Source organism: Mus musculus, chromosome 17 (assembly GCF_000001635.26).
Source record: "Mus musculus strain C57BL/6J chromosome 17, GRCm38.p6 C57BL/6J".
Lineage (NCBI taxonomy): Eukaryota > Metazoa > Chordata > Mammalia > Rodentia > Muridae > Mus > Mus musculus.
Genome location: NC_000083.6, coordinates 52,584,947 through 52,611,542, shown reverse-complemented (window position 1 = coordinate 52,611,542; position 26,596 = coordinate 52,584,947). Strand labels below are relative to the sequence as shown.

Genomic DNA, 26,596 nt, shown 5'->3' with positions numbered 1-26,596 from the left:
AGCTAGAGAACCAAGCATGCTCTTTTTGTCTTGTAAATTCACTGCCGAGAAAAGCAAACTCATTTCTGCTAAGATATGTTACTGGATACAGGAGAGTATAATTCTCTCTCAGAAAAGCAAACTGAAAATAGGTAGAAAAATTTTCTTTATAAGCGTCTTACCAAGTAAAAATACAAATGATGTCACTATAAAAAGCTATAAGATTCAGAATATCTTCACAGGGAGATTATCGTTACAATAAAAAAAAAAGCAGTCACAAGGATATCCTAAAGTCAGTACATCAGCAAATTCTAAGCATCAAAATCACAAAGAAAATAGATACTTTTTTAAATGGACAGTAGATTGTCTTTGATGAGCAAAGCTGCCTTGCACAGTGAATACATTTAGTACTTCCAAATGTGAGTCTTAAACACCAATTGAAAACAGTCTTTAAGAGACAAGTACTTAAAGCATAATCTAGTAGACGAAAAAGAAACAGCATATGGATGAGAAATGGCTAAAATTAAAGGATAAATCCTTTCTGAAAGAGATGGAAACTAGAAGTGATAGCAGCGAGTACCCTGGGTTTACATGTTTACATGTTCTACACACACATATCATAGTAGTGTGACTGTGCAGAGAGATCCCCGGCTCATGAGATGTGATAGAATTCTAAGCTTGCATTTTGTCAACTTTAACTGCAAAGAAGGAGCTGCCTTCTATCTCACTAGGCTTTGAGTTGTGGTCAGAATAGACAGATGAGGACCTGCACAGCATTCATGTAAACAAAACAAACAAACAAACAAACAAACAAACAAACGTTTCTTTTGGGTCTATCCTACAGAATCATTTCATAACAAATATAATCACAGACTCCTAAGCCAAAGAAGTCTACTTTACTATGGATGGCAACTAGATGTGTCTAAAATATTACTCTGGCCTTGGAGGAACTTGAGAATGTTTCACTTAAAAAACTAAGTGTAGAACAAAGACTCTATTGCAAGTCCAGGAAATGGGGCAAGCCAGGCCTTCCGAGAGTTTACAGCTGGGTGCTGAACTATGAATGCTTAGCAGAGCTGATTAGAGAGATGAATAGGTTATTTTCAAAGCAGAGGGAGGCCCCTGTTACCCTTAGAGATTTCTCAGAGGTGGGTCTTGAGGGTCACAGAGCATATTTAGCTTTAAGTCGCCAAGGTTTGGGTGAGCAGTATGCTCAGGTTAAGTCTGTCTGCAACCTGGAGAGGAGGTATGGCTTGAATTGTCCCACAGAAGCATCTTCCAAGTGTTAGTACAAAGCTAACAGACCCAATTAAGTGCTCATGTTACTCCTAATAGAAGTCACTCTGGGTATAAAGTAATCTGATTGTACAGCAATGGCAAGAGAGACCACTGTCTTTGGAGTCCAGTTAGACTGAGTTCATGATTGTGAAGGAGGACTCAAATTAACATAAGAGAAATGAAGAGTGACTGGACATGAGGAGCCAAACTGGGATATTTCTGTAATAAAGCAATTACATATGTGGGCATTGAAGGCTAACTTAACTCTCTAGAATGAAGAGTCGGTGGATGGTATTGCTACAAACAGGGCCAGGAGACAAAGCAAGACAAATACATTCGATGGGCTAGAAAAGATTATTAGTTCATCTGGGGACAAGTGAATTCTGCGGGACTTAAAGGAGTCAGACAACTGTATTAACAGCAGCAGAATACATGATCTATCTTCCAGAGAATTTTCAATTTAAGAACTATATCTGAGCACTTAAATTCCTGAGAAAACTCTTCGGTTGCTCCAGTTGCCAAATTTGAAAAGTTGAATGCTGCCATAGGCAAAATTATAGTCTTACCTGGTATTTTTTTGTTTTTGTTTTTGTTTTTGTTTTTGTTTTTGTTTTTGTGTCTCTACTAAACCAAAATGGATTAAAAACTTAGAATCTGGATGGTTGTCAACCAACGCAGAGTGTAGGTGAATTGTGCCCTATGCAGCAGTTGTGAGCCTGTGCCTTCTAACTGTGGCTTTTCTCCATAGGCATCCAGGGACTGCTTGCTAGCACACCTGCCATCAGAGTTACCAGGAATGAATTCCAGCAGACCTGCAATCTTTTTTCTTCACCACAGGCAAAATTCTATAGTAGAACTCAGGGGTGAAAGACCCAGGAGGAGAAGAGTAGTCAACTATGCAGCCAGAAATCAACACCTTCTACTAACAGAAAGCCAACTCCCTGGGGGAAAACAGGCACTTCTCTCAGAAAATGATCACAGCAGTCTATGGGGCCCATAACCGAGCAGAGAGATATTATTAGGGTCTGACAGGCACCGAGGATTTAGAGACTTCCCATAACTGTTTTCCATCATCCACCAAACTCTATCTTGACCCTTTTGTTCTTTAAGGTATGTATTTTCCCCCCCAAATCCCATATAAATGCCAGCAGCACATGGTTCAAAAACTGCTCAAATCAATAGAGTGGGTTTGGATGCTATGATACATTAGCATTTCTACTTGGGTGTTACTTATTAAGTGAAGACTTCTCGGCCTAACTAATACTCCCAGCTCTTTCTGACCTATACTGTAGCAGTTTGTGTAGATGTATTACTGCCCCCTTTGATATAAAAGAGACAAGGTTGATTTATCCCAGTGTAATGGCTTTGTATATAGACAATGTCCACCAAACATCATCGGAAAGATGAGACAAGGGATGAGATTCCCTTCTCCATAAAGGAAATGCTCTCCCCAGAAGTATGTCAATCTAGGATAGCTCAGAAAAAGGTAACCCAGAGCCCTCCATACACAGGCCTTTTGTTCTCTGTGAAATGTCTGCTGCCATGGCTGTTGGCTTAAAGGTAAAGCAAAATGTGGAGACTAAAAGAAGTGTGAGCACAGTGCCTTAACCTCTTAGATACACATTGTTTCTTGTTATCATGATGGCAAAATAAAGTTATCTGATGTTATTCTTTAAAGATTATATAACTCTTTAATTATTTGAACTTGTTATCAATGAATTTCTGATAAGGACACAAATCTAGTTCTTGTAGTTCAAGTACCTTGTTCATTGCAGCAAATTTTATGAGATTGTCTAAAACAGTTCTTTTGAAGGTGAAGAACAAAGCCAAAAGAGAAAGAATGTACAGTGTCTTACCAGTTCTTCTTCCCTCTTCCCCATCTCTTTCCTTCACCCTCTCTTCCTCCACCTTTCAATAAATTTAAATTTAAAACATAATTCTGTTTAGCACAACCACCCTCAAACCCAGAGGGGTTATTCTTTCCTGAATCTGAAATAGAGAGCCAGGAGGAAGGAGGAAGCTCCAGAGAAAAGCACCTTGCCCAGAGTTCATCCACACTAACATGGTTAAAAACAAAACAAAACAAAACAAAACAAAACAAAACAAAAAACAGCCCCATCACTTTAAAATATGCAGACTGTCATTCAGTGCCACTCCTTCCAGATGACTCACATCTGTCTCCACATCCAGCAGAGGACCAAGTACTAATACCCCCAGCTCTAAAGGGGGATTGGAGCATCTTTCTTTTGCCCAGGAGACTTGAGACTCATTTTCAGAACTGTTTCCCCATCTCTCACATTGCATCTACATGAGAGAAGGAGAAAACAGCTTACCATGATGTCCTAGGCTGCTTCATACATATGCCATTGCCAGATGTGAGAAAAATCCCACATAGGTTAGACCTTCTGTTCCTGATGATTTCAGATGTAAATTCAGTATGGTATCCTGCATACTCTGTTAGCAGAAAGTGCTCAAAAAACCTGCTTTGTGGACTAGCAGGTGTGTGGCTCAGTAGGCTAGTACAATGGTAAAGAGACACCAGCTGTGATAGAAAGAATTCCCACATGGATTCTAACAGTCTGACCTATACATACACACCCCATGGGTTCCCTTCTCTGCAATGTGGAGCACAAACACATCAATGTGCAGATGAGACTTAGGTTAAGAATATAATTAAGATAAGTAGTGAGCTGACCTTGAGTTCATCAGCAAGGAGATTGATTATCTTGAAGGGTTCTGACTTATGGGAACCTCTCCAAAGGATCCCCTTGCTGATCTTGGAGAAATAAGCTGTTCTTATTCATGCATGGGAGAGGCTAAGGAGCAGTAATACCTCCTGGCAGGCTCTAGCTGTTGAGAAGAGTGCCTGGTTGACAGCTGGAGAGAAAACCAGGACCTCAGTTATAAATATACAAGTCTGCCAACCATTGTTTTAGGACAGAAGGTCTGACCTGGGACCTTAGATGAGACAGCAGGTGCAGCTGACAACTTGTTTATGGCCTTACCAGCCTAATAGAAGACTCAGCTGACCCATGCTTAGACATCCCAACTACAAAGGGGGAGGTGGCAAACATCTCCTTGTTGTGGTGATTATTACACAGAAATGGAACACAAACATAGGACCCCACGTTCCTGAACATAGATAGGAGGAATACAAAATCTCCATTAATAGCAGGTAAAAACAAACAAACAAACAAACAAACAAACAAAAAAACCCAAAGCAATACCAATGAGCACAAATTTTTGCAAACTTCAGTAAGTAGAGTGCTGGGGACATCTCCCTAAGTGTATTCACACAAGCTTTATAGACAGGCCCAGACATAATGAAGTCTATTGCTCTTTATCCGCCTCTGTTGACATTCTCCAAACCACAACTCAGCAAAGACTTAAGGAGAGTCGCACTGGCTTCTGCCCTAATGTACTCTGCCCTTGACACCACTAGGTGTATTGTGTTATGCCTCTAACATGAAGAACTTAAAATAACAACAACACAACAACAAGCTCCACATAAAAAACTGCATCCACACAGGAAGAATTTTAACTTTAATACATTTCTTTAAATCTTTTGGTTATGCTACCTAAGTATACATAAAACATATACAAATATTAATGAGTAGCACCTTCGTTTTGAAGATGTTAGGTACCACCATATTGATAGGATATGTCAGGGTACAATTTGTCTTAGTAACCACATAGAGAAAGAAGTACCTATTCAAATTTAGATAAGTCTGGAAAATGTAGGCTAATGCACCATCATGTTTGTAATGGACACATCTTTATACCTTCCAAAAAAGGACTTTAAGTTTTCATCAGATGGTATTTATACTCATACTGAAGAACTAGATTTTTTTCTTAACATATCCTTAAATGTTTTTAGTATTTTTTCTTTAGTATTTATGACAATATTAATATAGTTAAAGCCAGTATTTATTCAGACAGGTTAACAACACACTAAACACAGTCAGTGAAAATAGCTATGTTAATATGAGCTATATGTTGGGTATGATGATAGTCATATATGCCTGTGTGTTTTAAATGAGAAGCATTTATCCACGAAATGAATCTAATAAATTATTGTAATTAATTTTTTCTCCATAAATGGGATATATGTATTCAACAGCTGAAGGGTTTTTGGTCTCCGTCTCATTATATTTCATTTAAATAATCTAGAAGATGTTTCAATAAGTATACTTTAGTTATAATTTTGTCTAAGCAGTATTTGCTTCCAAACAGGTTTATAAATTACATATATGAAAATGAGGGGGAAGAAGAAAAAGTGCAGTGCAGATAAGTAGAGCAGCAATGGGTGATATCTATCTTCTTTTCTGTTGTTCTGGCATACTATACATTTATAGGATTATGCTGTAGATGTCTAGATGGTAGCACATTTATTTTTTCACTGGGGAGACCTTTAGCTGATACCCTGAGTTTTTCTAATTGTTTTAATTTTGGTAGTAAATCAGTAGGGGTAACAATAATAAAAATATCTGTGTATTGTTTAGGTTAGAAAGGGAAAGTTTGTCAGGACATTTTTCTCTCCTTTATTTTTATTAGAATTGTTCAAAATAAGAATAACCTCTGCCTACCCCCTCATCCTCCAGAGTTCCCAGGGACAAAACCATCGACCAAAGAGTACACCTGACAGGACCCATGGCTCCAGCTGCATATGTAACAGAGTATGGCCTTATCTGGCATCAATGGGAGGAAAGGTCCTTGGTACTCTGAAGGCTCTATGTCCCAGTGTAGGGGAATGCTAGGGCTGTGAGGTGGGAGTGGGTGGGTGGATGGAGGAGCACCCTCATAGAAGCAGGGGAAGAGGTGAGGGAATAGGAGGGTTGTGGAGGGGAAACCTGGGAAGGGAATAATATTTGAAATGTAAATAAATAAAATATCCAATAAAAATAATTAAACCTACACGAGAATCCCCAAAACATGTCCCAGAAATGAGGTAGAAATGAAGAGTTAACTCAGTGTACACAGAATAAAACAGCAATATAAAATTTCAGTACATTTTTTATTGCAGAGGTGGCAATTAAAATATTGATACTTTAAAACTTGCATATATCCTTGTCTTTTGAAAGAAAATAAATTATTTTTATGAATGTATCAAGAGAAAGTAGAATGCTCGTTGTAAAAAGTTTCAAGGTTAGAACTACTTGAAAAAAAATTGTATCAAGAAGACAACGTCATAATAAGATCAACTAAACCAGAGTGATATTTTCACAATTCTACATTTAGCAAATTCTATGACTGAGAATTTACTTAAATTTCATATTATTTAAGTTATTCTGCAACTAAATTAAAAATTAAATGAGAGACTAGCAATCTTTTTGTAACAGAGTTTCTTGGGAAAAGAAATAGTCATTAAATGTTGTAAACAAAATCTTGCCACTGTCAATGTTTATGTCACTCACTACTTGGGATACTGTGGTTTCGTGCACTCTCCATCTCTCCAGAATTCCTCAAGACCATGGGAGCACAGATCAGGTATGGTCACCAAATAGATAGATGGATAGATAGATAGATAGATATAGATAGATAGATAGATAGATAGATAGATAATATTGGTATATGATGAGCTTCTAAAGTAAGGATTGAAAATTTTCTAAGCTTATGTTCTTTAACAAGAATGTGTAGACTAGTGTGATTCACACACACACACACACACACACACACACACACACACACACCTCCATTTCTCTACATGTACACTTCTGTTTATCATGACAGTCAGAAAAAGTCCAAATTCTCATACTACAGTCTATTTGATTAGCAACTGAAATCCACATGTCATTCTGAGGTAGTTCCCAGGGTTCTGTTTGCATGATTCAGTATACACAATCCTCCATTCAACTTTAAATGACAATGACATAAGCCAATCAGTATTTTCTATTCCCTCACCTTCAAGACATACACTCAGGACCAATGCTTAGATCACCTTGGTTTGGAATATTCAACTTTAAGAACCATCAACTGCACAGAACCCCTCTTCAGAGATTCCAGTTATAGCAGCTAGAGACAGTGATGCGGATGTTGGCAGTATATCACCACCTTTAGAGCAGTTAGAATCAGTAGTGTTGATTATGAAGGTGGTGTCAGTGGACGGGATTTGAACCAGTGCCAGAATAATTTTCTTATTGTCATCTAATAAAACACAATACGAAAAGGTAAAGACTGGATACCTCTAAGGAGTATTTAAAAAAAAACACACACACACAGCTACAAAAAAGGAAAAAAAAGTGAGCAAGCCTTGATGAGGCTAAATTTTAAAAACAAAATCCAAACAAAATCAAAGAGTACTTCACCTTTCTAGCATGTAAAACTTGCCCAACTCTTCCAAAAGATTAAAATCTTGTATCCCACCCTTTCAGAAGGGTCTGCGCGTCCAGACAGTCTGTGTGGAAGTGGAAGGAGATGTTAAATCTCCCACGGGCTCCAAGAGATGCACGGCCACAATATAAAATAGAAACACCCTGAACTGCTGAGAAAGCTTTTAGAATGAATGAGTCTATATGAGTCTTATGAAACAGACAGGAAAGGGGCCACGAGCACACAGAAACTTCCTATAATGAAGATGTAGGTATCCTGGTGGGACCTACTGCCAGCATTTCTTAAGGACAGGGCTATAACCAATTACAAGATTCCCAGGCTCCAGCACAAGAAGCCTGGAGGAGAGGACCTGACCGTGGTCCTGAAAGATCCCGGGCTTTTTCCAGAAGGACAAAAAACACCTTATCTGCACTCAGAATTTTTTTTTCCCAGTCCAACACAAGAAGTCGGATATTCAATACTATTTCACTTCAAAAGACTCTGAAACTTTCCCTGTGGTCGAATTAGTCTTCACAATGTTCAACTCCTCCTTCTTCAATAGTCTTTCCTCAAGTGTTGCGGTAATTTCAGAGTTAAGAGGGGAGATTCTGAGAGACTTCCAGCACTCAGAAAAGTCTATGGACAGCTCACACCTGGCCTCCATGAATCTACGCAGGATTTCTTAAATTCGAATGAAAAGTCATAGGAGTCTGGAAAACCTCCAAACTCTAACCCGGGCAGCGTCAGAACTCTAGAAAAATAAAGTGCACAGCATCTCACCCTGCACCAAGCTACTCAAGGTACAGCACAGCACAGGTCCCACCGCGAGTTGTTGATCATTTTCAGACCTGTGTTTCTGTGTTCCAGACCTAGGCAATCAAGTGATCCACCTAAACCAATACCAAGTGCTTTTATGATTTGTGTGTGTGTGTTGGGGGAATCTTGTTTTATTTTGTTTCCTTTCTCCACTAAAAGATACCCTGGCTACCCTGACATGAAGGCAAATTATTGCGCGGATGGAAACAGAGGAGAGGGAGCAAAAGTCGAAGAGAAACCCATCCTAGGGAAACGGGCAACTCCGGCAAGCCCTACTTACGTGTTCCGTCGAAACGGGTGGCAATAGTGTCCAGGAAGGTGTTCTGTGGCGCCAGTAATCCTTTCATAACCGGCATTTTTCCAGCGCTGTGTGAAATTCCCCATCAAAGTTTGTCCACAAGGATGGCTCTGTAGGAAAGTGCCAAGCTGGAAGAAGCCACCAGGAGCGTGATGACGGCAGGGGCGGGGGGCCAGGCGTGCAGAGGATGGGGCCGGGCAAAAAAAGGGGGTGGCAGCAGAAGGAGCTACTCCCTGGCCGCTGCACTGTGACCAGAGCAGCCCGTGATCATAGCTCTGAACCCGCCTCGTTCCAGGCGTCCTCCGCCGTTCCCTCCTCCTTCTGCACAGACACCCCTAGGGTCTCTCCGTAGAGCCTTCGAGAGCTCACGGTGGCCCGGGGCGCCGCGCCCTGACCCGCGCTCTAGGGTCGTGGAGGACGGCGCCCCATCTGGGGAGACTGCGGCGCTAAGCCTCGAGTACCCCCAGGGACGCTGAGGAACAGAGAAACGCGAGCCAGAGCAACACCCGCCCCCCAGGAACCGGGAACAAAGACCCCTTTGTTCCAGCTCTGTCCCTCTCCCGGGAGACCAGAGTCCCGTGGGTGTGGTGTCGTGGAGAGGAGGAGACAGGTCACTGCAGGTAACCCGCCTCCGCCTAGAACTTGGGAGGGGGAGGCACCCCAGCGTGGTGTCCTAGGTAGCAAAGGCAGCCTGGGGCTCCGGAGGGAGGTGCCCCCCTTCCGGTGCACCTGCCATTCCCAGCTCCAAGTCAGCTGAATGCCTGCCACTCTGATTACCAGGGTCTCTCCAGGTGTGAGGTTTTGTAAACTCTCCTTCCTCAGCTCTGAAAGGAAATTCAGGTACACTCCCTCGCCAAATTCACTTTGCTGTCCCCCCAACCACCAAAACTAAAAGGGAAAAACCCCTCTTAAATGGGTAATGCTTTCCCACTCTCCCATGAAGTGTGCATAGAGTGTTTCTAGAAAGTTTGCTTATTTTTATTGATTTATAAAATACGTGGAACTAACAGAGGGGAGTTAGGTTTTTTTTTTTTTTTGGTTTTGCTTTTTCGTGTAAAAACAGTTTCAAAGTGATCCCCTCTCCACCGCGGCAAGGGTCCCCCCAACCCCACCCTCAGCCCCTCGACTGGTTGGGTGCTAGGAACTGCCGGTTTTTCAGAAAAACTAAAAGCGGTCTCCCTGCCCCTTTCCCTAGGGCTCAGGAGGGGACTCCCTCTCCACCTACATTCTCCGAAAGAAATCCACCCAAACCTAGGGTGCATCCCTGCGGGAGGGCAAAGGGACCTGCGGAGCCCTGGTTCCACTGAAGCCCTAGCAAGGAAGAAAGGGAAAGTTAAGAGACCAGGAGAGAACAAACAGAAGCCCAGGTGCTGCTGCACCCGGAAAAGAAGGAGGGAAACGCGAACAGGTGTCTGCGGTGCTGCAGCAACCGCTGGGATCCCTCCTCCAGGATCCGGGCGTGGCAGCAGGTGCAAGCAGCCCCAAAACATCTGGCGGAGGCTCTTTGCTCCAATCCCTGGGGATCCTGGAGTGATGAGGGACTCTAGGGGTTTCCTCGCTGCGGCTCTGGGTTCCGCGAGGGCGGGGTGGAAAGGGAAAGGAGGAGGCTCATTGTCCCCGCCCCGGTCCCCTTTATTCGTGATGCACTTCCTGCTGCCGAGGATTCCCTTTGTGTTGAGATTCCAGATCCGCCCACACACGCAGGAGCGGGAGGGCCGGGGATTCCGGGTGGGTGGCCACCCTCCAAGGCTCAGGCTGTGTATCTCTTTTCCTTCCGGTTACAGTTGCTGATTAGCGGTGCCCCTCTCCGTCACCACCTCTGCATGGAGCTAGTTTTTCCTTGCAGGGAAACCTAGCTGCTTGGTTGCCCTCCCACCCCCTCCCCATACAGCTGAGCTCCGCTGGCTCCCTCTTGGGCGGAGCCAGGAGAGAGAAATGGGGGAGTCCCTGCTCTGCTTCTGTTTGGGCGGTTCCTGGCGCCCAAGAAAACCCAGACCGCTTCTGCCAATGGAAGAGTGAGAAGTGGCTTGAAGCTAAGCATGAAATTTATGTGTAAGCCACTATAAGTGTGCCTGAGCGTAAAAACATCAACTACTTTTTCCTCTTTAGTCTGGCCTGGCTTGCTAGAAAGAAACTATACGAGGCTTAGTAATGGAAACCCAAAAGCCAATTTGGGTTCAGTGGCAAAAGAAGTCAGTCAAGTACCATCCCATAATGTAGTCTTTCCTCCAGTATCCAAAACAAGTCAAGGCTAGAACTAGGCACAACATCCCTGCCCTTAACTCACCTTCGATCCCAGCCTCCCACCAAACTGAACTTGGTAAGTGGACCACAGTGCCTCTTGTTTCCTTTTTCTGCCCGGATGTCTTTCTCAGGAATGCATCTTTCATCTTGGGTCTTGAGTTCTAGGATCTCTAATCTCAGCTCAAACACTCACTGATATTCCTGTTAAGTGTTTGTAGCACTAGAGGCCAAACTACCCTATCAAGACTTAATCACCACAGGAGTCTAAGCACGCTGAATCCTCTTGTATTTTGTCACCTTCGAATCAAAGGCAGAAATGTGTCCTGATAGGCAATGGTTCTAAACTTTATCTTTTCCTTAAAGGAAAATTCTTTGCTGGTGGACCAAAAGAACACCAATTCACGTTATTGCACATCCTTCTCCACTGCAGGAATTCAGCTTTCTCTGTGACCTAGACAATACTACAGCACAGCCCCACAACACACACAACCTCAAGCTCTTATGGAAAGATCATAGTTCCCTACACCAAATTCCCTGAATTCAAACACAAAGAATATCTTGCAATATCTTGCAAGCTGCGTTTGTCTGCAGGGATACAGCTTTCCTTAGTCATTGTCAAGGCTAACTAAACTTCTTGGAGATATAGCTGCCATAGTTCTCCCACCCATTCAGTTCACCTAGATAGATGAGGGTAAAATGGTCTGGTCTGTTGTAGGTTACATGTCTCCCAAAGAGAAGTCACACATTGTTCCTTTTCTTGTTATATTTTGGTTGGGTCCCGAGCCCATGTGGTGATGCCCTCACATTAAAAGTAGATCCTCCCTCTCTTCTCAGTTAATGGTCTGGAAATACCCTCAGAGGCAAGCCAAATCCAGTCAAGTTGAAAATAAAGACTAACTACTGCATACTCCTAATTCAAAGTTGCATTGGGAAATTCAATAAATATTACTGACTCTTGCATCAAATGGCTCTTCACACACTTATAAAAGAGTGAGTTTGGAGCCAATCCTCTTACAATTTCCTATCTCTCATTTCAAGCAGCTATAAACAATGATTGACTTGCACAAAGATTTATAGCATGAACAGTGAATAGCCCTCATACCCCATTCGAATCCTGGAAAACAAACCGTGTATAGTAACTATGTGGCATTTTATATTGAAAATACATTTTAGGTCACTCAGGCTCAAGAAAAAAGAGAGAGTTAAAGATCAGCTAGAGATTTCTAACATGGCCATGGAAAATTCTCGGTTTTAGATCACAGGAGGAAACTGGACTTTGATCACTGGGCAGCCAGTTTTTAAAAGGCACATTTGTATTCAACTGAGTGTTTCAAAGGAAAACTAGGAGACACTTACAGCCCTGTGATCCACTGTCATGAACTTCCTCAATAGCCAGGGTGGTAAAATTATGTTGTGGTAGCAAATAAAGACCCACTCAAGCTTAGTCAACTAACTAATACAATTATTCAACAACCCAGGGTAAGGGAAAGTCACCACCTTCTAGTTGCATATCCTTAAACAAAGGCTTCCATTGCCATCCTCAAACAAAAAAACAATCTGGAAGATAACACACCTGCTTTCTGTTTCTATCACACAGTTACATGTGTGACTTGTTTGAAGAGCTCATTGATCATAAATCTCTGAGGGAGAGGGAAAGAGAGAAATTTGGTTGTCCCCTTGGTTAGCTTAAGAAATGCCACTAGCGAGTCGTGTGTGTTTGTGTGTGTGTGTGTGTGTGTGTGTGTGTGTGTGTGTGTGTGTGTGTGTGTGTGTTAGGGCAGTTCTAGATTAACCAATATGGGGTGAGTCATCCTGAATGTGAATGTCACTGTCCTAATGTGCTGGCATCCAAGACTGAACAAAACTGGAAAAAGGAGCAAGCCTCCAGAATCATCAGCTTTGGGCTAGATGTGAATCTGCTGATGAAACAACTACCTACTTATAATTTTGCAATAAGTCAGTGAGTTAATTGTGAAAAGCAAACATAGTACTCAGTGAAGTACTATAATTACTCAATAAATGTTGAAGAGTATGACTTGGACCTATTTGTAAATACCTTCATTTTTAAAAGTTAGCTAATGAACCTGAGGCACTTGTTGGGTAGTGAGTTCTTGGATGTACAAGAATATCTAATAGCATTCTCAATTCTTGAACAATTCCCATAGGAGTTCAGTCACAGAACCAAGTCACCTTCCAAGCCACAATGCTGAGCCTACTTAAAGAATGGAAGTCATTAAGTCTCATCATAATAGCCTTTTGAAGCCATCCTGTCATAGGGAGCTCAGCAGTAAGATGTCTGTACCTCTTCTGTTTCTTCTGCTTTTATCCGTTTGCTCAGGTCTCTCACATAGAAACTGGATTCATGGGAAGGGTTTGTGTATAGTTAGATGGTGAGCATGAGTGAAGTATGATTATATATATATATGTATATATATATGAATTATATATACATATACTGAATTATGGTAGTTGCATATATATATGAGTAAAATATGATGATGATATATATTCATTGAATTATGACAATTTCATATATATATATATCATACTTCACATACACACACATATAGAACTGGCATAATTTAATTCATTAATTGACTTATAAGGCCAATAAAAAGAGGAGTAATTTTATTATGCTAGAACTCTTCAATCATGGGAATTCTATGGTAATTACCCTCAATTTCCTAATCTCTCAGACGTTATAGTTTTACCCAACCTGTCCAGTCTTTGTCTTCCATATTACTAGCTTCCCTCTCCTATTTTCTCTCTTTTTATCCCATAAAGAGTTCTTTCCAGATAGAGATTAATGGCTCTTTTTCTGTGTTAGTTCATACCTGCAATCCCAGTACATGGACTGCTCAGGTAGGAGGGTCATGAGTTCAAGCCCAGGTTAGGCTACACAGTTCAAGCCCAGGTTAGACTAAGAGACTTTTCATGAAAACAAGTATCACAGAGCCAGCAGCACTTTCTGAAGTTACTTTGAGAGTCTATGCTAGATTCTCTACCCTTATACCCTACAGCTTCACTCTCTGCCTTTGCTGATTCCTTTCCTCATGCCCTTAAAATCCCAGCCCCCATGATCATGGAGAATCCCCTTCCTTGATTGGTATAATCTTCCATCTTTTCTTCAGATGAAGGTTTCCTTAAAAAGAGACTACTTCTCATGAAGACTTTATTTTCTGCCATTTCCATATCAGGCTTCTATAACCTTGTTTATTTAACCATTCTATCAAGAGGTACCCTTTTATGTCAGTAATAACTTAATTTTCTAAACAAATCAGCATATTTCAGCTCAAATATTTCTTGGTGTTTGTTTTGTTTTGCTCTGTTGTTTTTGTTTTTGCTATCTTCAATGTTGTCAGTTAATTGCTTCTTAAATATTCTGCTGCACAAGTTTCTATGACAGTATACCTTCTTGTTTCGGACAGAAAAGACTTTCCTGTTCACATTTTAAAAATCCCCCTCCTTCAGGTACTATTTTGCTGTTCATAGATTCTATAGACAGGGTTACTGAATGCCCCATGTCAGCTGTTGTTTCTCCACCAGGTGTACACTTTTCAGACCTGAGTTCAAAACTCAGGAGTTTCCTGTGTTTCCAGAGTTCGCCTGTGGGATTGCTGTCACTCTGTCTCTTCTATCTGCCACCTTGGTTCCATGCCAAGGAGACATTCTGCATCTTAATTCTGAATATGAATCGAATCATTTTATTAGTTAGTTTGTTTTCTCATCTTTCTCTAAGTCTTATGCATCTTAGCCTAGCCATGAACTTCTAATGCAGCCAAAGATGAATTTGAACTTCTTATTCCTGCTTCCACCTTCAATGTTGGGACTGCAAATGCATGGCACTACACCCAGCTGTACTGGGTCCATTGAATTCCTGTTTATCTAGTGACTGTATCCCCAATACCCCCCAATTTCTCCATCCATGAACAATCATTGTTTAATCTTCTTTACCATATCTTGAGGGAAGCTATAGAACACCTTGCAAATGATTGGATGACTTAGTTTTGTCTGCATCAAAGCATACATAGATCATGCAATTCTTCATGAAATCATCTATCTCACACATTGCAATTTTTATCCTCAAATTTTATGATCAGAAAAAGTAAAATCTTCTTCCTAGGAAGACCCCCCCAGTTTACAGTATTCTTCTGTGACTCTGCGTTTGATCACACCGACCTCACCTCATAACACTTACTTTGTCCACAATCCACCCCTCAGTTGTATAGTATCTAAGCTGTGTTTGACTGTGCACCTTTAAGCAACTTGCTTCTGCTGAGCTACATGGAGATGATATGAACACACATTCACAAAGCAGATGCTGAGTGATGAACAAGGCAACACAAATAAAGTAATTATCTCAATTTCCACTGTCTGTTCCCTAGTGTATTCCTAGTGTCTTACATAGTCCTTAGTGCAATATAGGAGCAAAATTGTATGGGGAGAAACTAAATATTAGTTACCATAATTATTATGTCAACTATACCAATGGTTATTAGTTTATCTGGCTTCTCTTCTCTTCTCTTCTCTTCTCTTCTCTTCTCTTCTCTTCTCTTCTCTTCTCTTCTCTTCTCTTCTCTTCTCTTCTCTTCTCTTCTCTTCTCTTCTCTTCCCTTCCCTTCCCTTCCCTTCCCTCCCCTCCCCTCCCCTCCCCTCCCCTCCCCCCTCCCCTCCCCTCCCCTTCCCTCCCCTCCCCTCCCCTCCCCTCTTCCCCTCTCCTCTCCTCCCCTCCCCTCCCCTCCCCTCCCCTCCCCTCCCCTCCCCTCTCCTCCCCTCCCCTCCCCTCTCCTCTCCTCTCCTCTCTTCTCCTCTCCTCTCTTCTCCTCTCCTCTCCCCTTCTCTTCTCTTCTCTTTTTTTTTTTGTATAAAACCCTAAGCTTATAAGTCTATCTAGCACATAGGACCTACTAAGCAATGTTTGATAAATAAGCAATAAGTGAATAGAATTAGCCTAGCACAGGTCTTTCTGTGTAACAAGTGTGGACACTAACATCATCCTCCATTGATTATTTACTTTGCTCTCTAGTCCCTTGATTTCCTCATTGATAGATGACCTAAATGTGAATGTGTTAGAGGAAAGTTAAATGTTCTCTGTTAGTTTCCCCTCGAATTGGAATTAAAGGGATATTTTGATCACTTACTTCTGTATCTTATTGGGAATTGTAGAGGGAAAGAGTTGTGCTTCAAATTTGTAGAGAGCATGAGGTCCTTGTGCTCACAGGTAAGTAATAGGGAAACCAGAAACGTTAAACAAACTGGGTTGTCTCTTCAACAAAAGAGAGGTATAGCCTGCTTTATGCCCAAAAGGCTGGAATGGATGAGGTTATCAGCTTTGTGACCTGTACTAAGCCATTCTCCTTAGATCCTTATCTTGAGCTTTTTTTTCTCAGTCAATCTATAGAACCCACCTTTATGGAAGAGGTCACATGTACATTTTTCTGATGTAGCCATGCTTTGAGCTTTGTTGTGTACATAGGGTTGAGATAATTGTCACAAAAAAAACCCCTTTTTTCAAAAATTGTATTGTACTTAAGCATGCCTAATACAATGCCCAGTATGAGACTCTAGAAGTTTGAACCAAAAGCAGCTACTGAGCTGTGATGAATTGGATTACCTTCTAGCCTCACACAGAGTGTTACTCTGCCAGCCCTATTGTTTCCAGACAACACACAAATTCCCCTATGCAAATTATTAAATAAAGAGGTTTGCTATTAATTACATTCCCCCTATCTATCTATCTATCTATCTATCTATCTATCTATCTATCTATCTATCTTTCTATTTATCTAGTGTGTGTGTGTATGTGTGTGTGAGTGTCTGTGCCTGCTTGTATATATACATTCAGCTCTTTATGTGTGCACTTGTGTGTGCAATGGGAGATCCAATGAATATGATCTTCAATTGCTCTCTACCTTATCTTTAGGTTCTATGCCTCTCAGTGAACCTGGAACCTCCTAATTTGGATGTGCTGGCTAGCCAGTAGCCCAGGATTTCTCCAGTCTCTACTATTCTACTTACAGTGCCAAAAGTACAGGCATGTACTGCCAGGTTGGCTTTTGTGTGTGAGTTTTGTGTATTCAAATTCAGGTCCTTATGCTTGTATGATGAACACTCTGCAACTGAGCCATCTCTCCAGCTCCAAATCTAATTCTCTCAATTTCAAAACTCTCTGTTTCACTGTTTTTATGACCTCAAGATCCCATCCCAGTCTGACCAGGCTTCACTTTATGAAGAGATAAATTCACTTGTGTGATATCTATTAAACTAAATGAACTTCATTATACTAGATATGTGGATATTGCAGTGAGCTCTGATCCATACTCATAAAGCAGTGTTTCTATATTCATGTGGATTAAAACTTAAAAATATTAAATAATATGAGTGATGCAATTATTAGAATGAAGTCTGTTATGTTTCCCAAATGTTTATGATGAGGATTATATTTTTGAATATATAGTTTTAATGATCAAATTCAAAATTCACCAGAATGACAAAAGTCAGAAATTAAATAAATGTAAAAAGTGACATAGTCCTATACACAATTTAATCAATCTTTGACTTATAGTAGACTTTAAGACATGGCTTGAAAAAGAAATGAGCACCCAAGGGATGTCAGGGAGATGAAAATCTTCTCTGATACTGAATTTTAGGAAATTTTGCTATTTCACTCCAAGGGAAGACCATCAGAGTCAAATAACCAGAGACTGACCCATTAACCAAAGAGCATACATGGGCTGAACCAAGGCCCCTAGCACATAAGTAGCAGCTGTGCAGCTCTGTCTCCATGTATCTGGAGTCTCCAACATCTGGAGTAGGGATGTTCCTAAAGCTGTTGCCTTTCTGTGGAATCTATACCTGACAGGGCTGCCTTGTCTGGCCTCGGTGGGAGAGAATGCGCCTAATACCACAGTGGAGGACGCCCAGGGAGGCCCCAAACTCTCAGAGGAGAAGGGGATGGGCGGAGGGACTCTTTGAAGGGGGACTGAAAGAGGGAGCAGTGGTTTGGATATAAAAATAAAAATATAAATAAATGAATAAATAAATAAATAACCAGTCACTTGCTTTTCTTGCTTTTAATGAACTGGTGAGATGTTGCACATCAAAAATTCATGTCCAGCATCATTCTAAACTAAGTCTAATACCTTGAATGAATATGTACCCTCTGTGATTTCAGATTCTCAAGGTTCCTTTGGCTTAAACATACGTGATTTGTATTCAAGATAAACTAAAAAAGAAGATTCATAGTATGTCTTGAAAATTATACCTGGTCTGGGAAGAGAGCTCAGCAAGTATTCCACTTTCTGTGTGCAATGACACTATCAAGAGGTATGTCCTTGTTGGAACAGTGTGACCTTGTTGGAGGAAGTGTGTCACTGTGGGGGTGGCCTTCAAGATCCTATGCTCAAGTTCCACACAGTGCAGAAGAGACATTCTCCTTCTGGTTGCCTTCAGATCAATGTGCAAAATTCCCAGCTCCTTCTCCAGCAATACATCTGCCTGGATGCTACCATGCTTCCTGCCATGATAATAGTGGACAGAACCTCTGAACCTGTAAGCCAGCTCCAATTAAATGTTTTCCTGTGTAAGAGTTGCCTTGGTCATGGTGCTTCTCCACAGCAATAAAACCTTAAGACACTGTGCAAGCAGGAAGGCCTGTGTTCAATTTCTAGTACTCGTATGAAAAAAACACACAAGAAAAGTCAAATTATGCAGCCATATGTATAGAAAGGTCATTTTGTGTATTCAAAGTCGGATTCTTATGCTGGTAAGATGAACACTTTACAACTGACCCATCTCTCCAGCTACAAATCTAATTCTTTCAATTTCTAAACCCTCTGTTTCACTATTTTTCTTAAACTTGTAAGTGTTCACTATGACCCCAAGATCCCATTCCAGTCCACTTTATGAAGACACAAATACTTTAATAGAGAAGCCCCATTCACTGGTGGGATGCTCATTAAAGATTGTGTATAGCTACCGCACCATGGGGGTGTGGAAGCAGGACTATCAGTGGGGCTTGATAGCCTCTAGACTAGTGGCAGGTTCAGTGATCAGCCCTCTTTGGAGCTGGAGAGATGGCTATAGCAGTCAAAGCTCTTACAAGAAGTCAAAAAAACCTAAGTTCAGATCCCCAAAACCCACCTAAATGTCAGGAGGACATGGCAACCCACATGTTATTGTAGTATAGAAAGCTGAGAATGACAGGATTCCTGGAGCAATCCAGCAAGTAAAACTATCCTTATAAGCTAGCTTTTGTTGATTTAAAGCTTCTGCCTCAAAGAATAAGGTGTAAGAATGATTGATGGTTATTCCCACATCAACCTCAGACCTACACACATATGCACACAGCTGCACATGTATGAGCCCACAAACATGGTGTAAATGCATACCCACATGTATACACATCGTAAACACATACGCATAGAAACAGACAGCAAAACAAAGAAACAAAACCAGAACACTGTTTCAGAGAATAAGGCACATATTGATAGAGCAGGAAACCTGATATCTTTCTTGGGCCTTACTCTACTCACAAGTGCCCCTACCCTAACACATACACATAGGGCACACACGCATTTGCATGTACATGAAAGAAATATGGGCACTAGAAAACATTTTTCTTTCCCCTGAAAACCACAAAGAAAACCTGCTTCCTGTTGCCCCTGGAGAGTAAGACTGTTCAGTGTCTTCCTTAGTGCAACTCTTATACTTGCTTTCTCTTCTCTAGAGGCTTGGTTTCATTTTTCAGACTTTTCCACAAGAAAGTCTTTTGTCCCCTCTTGCTCCTTTATATGTGTTTAAGGCTCGTGTTTTAGCAGAAGATGAGACTAGTTCTCCAGAGATCTGGTAATTCCATCATCACAGAGAGAACTGCAAACAGAAATAAAGGGAAGTGGGGCTGAGACGACATGCTAGTGACACAAGGGCAATAGACTCTGAGGCGTGACGATCAGGCATAAGAGGCCTTCCTTGCTTGCCAATTTTCTTTCCTGAGTTGTAGTAGTTCTATCCTAACTCTCTGGTTTTCATACAGTGTCAATATATGTCTTCTTTTTCAGTCTTAACCTCTTCCCATTAAAAAATAATAATAAGTAATATTTGGAGAGCCTGCAGAGATGACTCAGCAGTCAAGACAAATTGCTGCTGTAGCGAGTACCTGGGTTCAGAACCCAACACCCACACCCCAAACCATCTATAACTCCAGTCCCAGCAGGTCCAACACCCTTTTCTGGTCTCCTTAGGCACAAGTCATGCAAATGATGAACAGACATACATGTAGGTAAAATGCCAATGCAAATAAAATCCAATTAAACAGAATTTTAAAATACTTTTTAACATTTTTAAAGTAGTATCCATTACCTTTAAATATTGCCTAAGTTGAATCATCTTCTAAATCAAGAGAGACTTAGAAGCTGGGATTGCACTGCTGGTGCCTTGCATGTCTCGTGGCATCCAGCATGAGCCGCTCTTTATAGATTGCCTGCACATATTCATGGTTTCTGTATATGACGGGCTACTATGAAATGGAAGACTGATGAGAGAAACTTAACAGGGGCATTCACAGTGCCAGCTCATTAAAAGTCCTCCAGTGGTGGAGTCACTGCAGCTCTCTCTTTGCTCAGTTCCTTAACTCGACCCTTCGTTTCCGTTTGGTCATTATAGTGCCATTATAGTGCATTCAGCTTCTCCTGAATGCAGCTCTAAATTCATTTGCTTTGAATGGGTTCTGCTTTGAATTCTTTTCTACTCTGGTGACCACTTTAAGTTAAAAGGAATTAACTTTTGAAGGTTTGTTTTTTCCTGTTCCAGGGTTGTTCCTAAGTGGACTTGGAAGAAGTGATTCTAAGGCATTCATTTTTTTCATTTGCTGATTATGCAATGGCTGGCACATTGTCATACCTCAATAAATGGCAAATTCTTCCCTGGGCAGCAGCATCAAATATTCTGAAAGTTGTCCTATGAATGAGGCACCAAGGGACCAATGTCACTTTAGTGATATATCAGTTCAGAATTGAGTGCAGTAAAGAGATATAAAATTTAGTACATTTATAACTACAATGTGAAGAAGAACATAGAGATGGTGCAGTCACTCCAGCAAAGCAACAGTGATGTACTGAGAATAGACATGACTTTCCTAAGGCCTAAGAGTTAATTCAAGAGCAGGTACTTCACTCTGAATTGTCCAAGTCAAATGCCCTATGACACTGCCTTTGTCTTCCTACTCTTTTGTGGATCAATGGTTCTTAAACTATGAACACTTCTCAATGCTACTGACTTCCTAAAGTCACCAGGAAAGATTACCTTCGATCTTTTCCTTTGAAACTTAAGTCTTCTGATAAAATATTTATGGCAGCTCTTCTTTTGTAGACCACCTTCAAAGTGTCTCAGGTCTGTTGAGTCATTATATGTGGGGAAATTGTTTCTGAAGTCACAGGGTAAACAAGGCACATCCCTGGGAAACTTGTTTCCATGCTAAAGGGCAATAATAATCTCTTCTTTACCGTGAATATCTTCCTAAGAGGTTCAAAGTTAATGTTTCTTGAACATTGCAGAGCTATTCTCAATGGATAGCACTCAGCTGAAATAGAGAACACAATGTTATGTAACAGGCTAGAAAATAAACTATGGTGACAGTTTATACATTGACAAGGAGTCCACAGGATAACTGTTTTTTTGTTTTGGGTTTGTTTTGTTTTGTTTTGTTTGCCCTGACTTTCTATTCATCAATCTTCTTGTTCATGCACCCTCTCATTTTACAAAGTGGTGTTCACAGTGTATAGCAAAATGCCTATCTGTTGTATGGCACTGACCTCTGCATGAACTTGCCACCATCTCTACAGTCACTGTGCCGACTTGGAAGAATCCACTATCATTGGTCCAGTGAGCTATTGACATTTGTTCCTATGAGGAGGAGACAGGAGGGTCATTCCCTCACCTGACATCCCAACTGTTCCTCTCATCCACTTGTATTCAGCTCTTCCCTAATTACGTATCACTTCCCGGTCTTGGGGAGAGACTAGAGTGCATAGGCTGAGGATGACTAGGTGAACAGCGCTATAGGCCAGCATAAGGAAGCCAGCTCCCGTGCTGGGTAAAGGTTTTCCAATGCAGCTGTTTTAGGCTCACATGTGTTCCTGTGAGGAATCCCTTATCCAGGCTCCACATGTGAAAATAATCTCATTAGTTCCAAAGGGTGGACTTTGGTGGAACTAGACTCTGGCTTGTTGTTGAGACCTTAGAAGGAAAGCACATGTTCTCATCTTTCTGAGGAAAAAAGTTCCAGCCACACTAATAGATATGGACTACTAAGAGAAACAAATGGTTGTGGCGTCTCTTTTTTTTTGGGGGGAGGGGTGAGACAGAGTCTCTTTATGAGGTTTAGAATATGGAAGGGCCTCCTCTGGGGGAAAAAAAAGGAAAAGAGATGGAGGGCCACATGTGGTATACAACATTTCACAGGGATTTGAAATGCACACTTTGAGAAAATTTTAAATTTCAGGAAATACAGAAAAGAGTGACTATAAGTTTGGCGAAGAAACATTCTGTCTGGGGCTGGAGATATGGCTCGGCGATTAAGAGTACTGACTGCTTTTCCAAAGGTCATGAGTTCAAATTCTGGCAACCACATGATGGCTTACAACCATCTGTAATGAGATCTGATGCCCTCTTCTGGTGTGTGTGAAGACAGCTACAGTGTACTTATGTATAATAAATAAGTCTTTTAAAAAAAAGCTTTAAAAAAGAAACAAGTTAAAAGAAAAGAAAAGAGAAGGGAAGGGAAGGGAAGGGAAGGGAAGGGAAGGGAAGGGAAGGGAAGGAAAGGAAAGGAAAGGAAAGGAAAGGAAAGGAAAGGAAAGGAAAGGAAAGGAAAGGAAAGGAAAGGAAAGGAAAGGAAAGGAAAGAAACATTCTCTCTGAGACTGCTGATGTGCCAGAAACAAGTGGGAAGTCCAGGGAGCCTGTACTGATGGCAGATTCTGTAAGGAGCACAATTGCATTCACATGCACAGTAGCCAGTCATTTCACTATATAAGCACAGCTATGTGCTGCTGTCGTACTCCAAAAGACATTCCTTCTCTTTGTAACATCTCTGTGTAACATTACAGAAAAACAAACAAATAACCCAGCTACCTCTTTTCTTATAAACCAACCTCTTTTTCTTTTCTTTTCTTTTTTTTTAACTAAGTGGAGAAAATAACAAATGAAATCAAGGTTTCTGAAATAATAAAATCATTAAAACTTTACATAGGTGCAGGTCTTTTTTCTTTTTTAAAAAAAGCCAACCAAGTCAGCACTGATATTGTAATGGAATAAGAGCAATCTCAGAGATGCGGTTTTCCCAGGAAATGAGTTGTGAATGAGTGAATGAAGGAGGAGAGAAGCCAAGCACGTCTCCATGGGGCAGCGGTGATTCAGCTCAGACACCGCTGGCGTCTGGAATGTGAGCTGCAGATATGGGGCATTTCTGGTGCTGGAAAGTGAAGAGCATTTTATGGATCAACAAATCAACACTGTAGCTCCTCTACATTAAGTTCAAAATTCAACAATTAAAGCCGTCCTAAGCATATATGTGCTTAGTTCTTCTCTGCAGAGGGCAGAGACCATCTAGTGAGTTTATTTCAATTGCTTCTTAAGCGTATTGGAAGAATTTTGAAAGAACGACAAAATCACCTGTTTGCTTGTTTATTAACTAAGCTCTTCAGGAGGAAATGTGGGGGATGGAGAGATGGATTAGTGGTCAAGAGCGCTTGTGCCTTTGGGAGGGGAGATTGAGTGTCACTGGGTGGAGTAGAGGGAGGGGAAACCGTTATCTAGATATGTCGTCTAAGTGAAGAATCTATGTTCAATTAAAAATCAAATTAATTTTAAAAAATTTAAAAAATCTAAAGAATTTTTAAGGATTTTATGTTTTAAATTATTTTATTGATTTGCGTTCTCACTATGTAGCCCTATCTAGCCTTGAGTTTGTGCTGTACAGTAGGCTGGCCTCTCATTCACAGAGATTAGACTGCCTCTGCCTCTTGAATACTGACCTTAAAGGTGTGTGCTACCACCATCCAAAACTTCATTTTCTCATCATTCAAACACTTTATCGACCAGAAAGCCACTTATTGAGACAAAACTCGACACCTTGAACCTGGTGTTGTCGGAACATTCACTCACAAAACTCAGCATTTCTTGACCTACCAACTGCTGTGCCTCTGTGCATAATGACTCCATTCTCAAAATCTATGTAATCATTTGTACACATGTCTTAGATGGTAAGCAGAGGAAAGGTCCATGAACTGCTGTGGCTGAGAAACTACTACTCTGCATCAGGAGGCCTGAGGCTAGACATGAGCAATCAGGATACAGATCACCTGTGTAGGATGGGGACGGGAAGGGGGGGGGGATCAAAGCCTAGTTACCAAATTGAAAGTTGCTGACCGAACTCAACATCCTTCGAAACTTTCTGTGGTACGTTCTCCAGTGAAATTCAATACAGCCGTAGGCCATGTGCTTTTTCTGGGATGGTTTTACTTTGTACCAAGGTGACAATTAGTTTACCTTAATAACCATATGACAACACTGATCAGAAACCAGATCTCCATATATTGGTTCTGATTGAAATGTCTGCCGTTCTATATTTATTTATTTTATGTTTATGAACGTTTTGCCTGAATATGTGTGTGTGTATGGTTGTGTGTGTGTGTGTGTGTGTGTGTGTGTGTGAGTGTGTGTGTGTATGTGTGTGTGTGTGTGTGTGTGTGAGTGTGTGTGTGTATGTGTGTGTGTGTGTGTGTGTGTGTGTATGTGTGTGTGTGTGTGTATGTGTGTGTGTGTGTGTGTGTGTGTGTCTGTGTGTGTGTGTGTGTGTGTGTATGTGTGTGTGTGTGTGTGTGTGTATGTGTGTGTGTGTGTGTGTGTATGTGTGCGTGCGTGCACTGTGTGCACATCTGATCCTGGTCAAGGTCAGGTAAGTGCTTTGAATTCTCTAAAAGTGGAGTTCCCAATGGTTGTTAGCTGCCATGTGGAGGCTGGGAATTAAAGCTGGTCCCTCTGTGAGAGCAGCCACTGTTCTTACCAGCTGAGTCGACTCTCCAACTTGAACCCCTAAATAATTTAAAAGACTGAAAATGACAGACATTTCAGTCAGAACCAAAATATAGAAATCTATTTTCCAGTAAGTGTTTTCATTATAAGAAAACAAAACTTCAATGCAATTATTAGTTTTAAACTATTTAGGTTCATCACATATACTGATGGCTTGGCCTTATCTGGATGGTGTGTTAAACACGCGTACAGTTTGACAGAGACAGGTCTTAATTCATGTAACACTTCCCACTTCCCCGATGTTCTCATTTTATTACCGGGCTACCGATGGTGTCAGCCTTCAGAGGTTGCCTCTGCTGCTGCAAACAGTAAGACTCATCATATCAGTACTGTGATGCATGTAAGTTCATGGAGGGCCTCTAGCCAAGAAAGTCACTAATAACAGCAGAATATTACATATACCCAAGAAAATAAACCTTTATAGGTAAACCCTCTGCTATTTGAGCATTTCTTTACTACTTTGGCTTCAGCTGACTGGGCATACCAGTAAAAATGGTGGTACTCCTGATGGTTGCTGTAAAACTTATAAAAACAGGGCTGGAGAGATGGCTCAGCAGTTAAGAGCACGGACAGCTCTTTCAGAGGTCCCGAGTTCAATTCTTAGCAACCATGTCGTGACTCACAACCATCTGCAATGGGATTTAATGCTTTCTTCTGGTATGTCTAAAGACAGTGAGAGTATACTCACATACATCAAATAAGTAAATCTTAAAAAAGATAAAATAAAAAATAAAAACACTAGTGGGGGTGACTTCAAAAACCTCTAAGGTATGTAGTGTCAATTTAATATTTGGATAGCAGAAAGGGACAAAAGTGAACTTGTGGGCTAAGAAGACATGTCAAAGCCCAGCAAAGTGCACTGTGGTACTCAGTGGTCTGAGATGAGGCCATTGGCTGTATTTGGTAAGTTATTATTAGACCAAAGTCAGATTTAGAAGCAATTGTAAGAACCACAAGTAAAAAATGAACAAAGTACAGAAATGCAAGGCCTCATAAGATGGGAAAAGTTTATTGATTTCAGACCCTCAAACCCTAAGAGATAAGAGTTAAGAAGACTCTTTACAATAGCTGATAAAAGTGATCAGGACAAAGCTTAGATTTAGTGCATGCCTAAAAACTATTTATCCAGTGGTCTGAAGATGTGAACCATCTAGTTAGGGACAACAGATATAAGTCAGGAAAGTAAAGAAATACCAGAGATCAAGGAGAAAAACAAACTAATAAGGCTGAGAGAATATCAAGGAGAAAGTTTCAAATCCTTATTTTCTTTACAAAAGACATGAATTTGGCAGAAAAAAAAAGTGTGCATGATTATTTAAAACATGACAGACTTTAGACCTCCAAACTTCCACAGGCAGGAAACAGGCTGAAGGATGGAGAGCCATACAGCTCTCAAGAGAGCAGATGCTTGAAAAGTCACCTTCGAAAAGTGGCAGAGAGAGCATTAGCAGAAAGGCAACTTCCCAGCAAGCAGTGGGAGACAAGGATGCCTGAGAGTTAATGAGGGCATGACAATGTACAAGAGAGAGCAGAGACTGCCGGACATCCAAAGTGTTGGTAATGGGAGCACTGATGTGCC

The 26,596-nt window shown here is 41.1% G+C and overlaps 1 protein-coding gene and 1 long non-coding RNA gene across 2 annotated transcripts in view; one reads left to right on the top strand and one right to left on the bottom strand.

Moving 5' to 3' along the window:
- The window catches only part of Kcnh8 (potassium voltage-gated channel, subfamily H (eag-related), member 8), a 376,486-nt gene extending 367,652 nt beyond the window's left edge, over positions 1 to 8,834 (bottom strand). The window contains exon 1 of the mRNA NM_001031811.2: positions 8,663 to 8,834. Within this exon, the coding sequence (NP_001026981.2) occupies positions 8,663 to 8,738 (76 nt within the window). The 5' untranslated portion in view covers positions 8,739 to 8,834. The remainder of the gene's footprint in view (positions 1 to 8,662) is intronic.
- Positions 8,835 to 8,882: 48 nt separating this feature from the next.
- Positions 8,883 to 18,562, top strand: Gm27217 (predicted gene 27217). Its single transcript, NR_155517.1, has 2 exons — positions 8,883 to 9,300; positions 18,099 to 18,562. It is a non-coding gene; the product is annotated as a predicted gene 27217 (long non-coding RNA).
- The last annotated feature ends 8,034 nt before the right edge of the window (positions 18,563 to 26,596 follow it).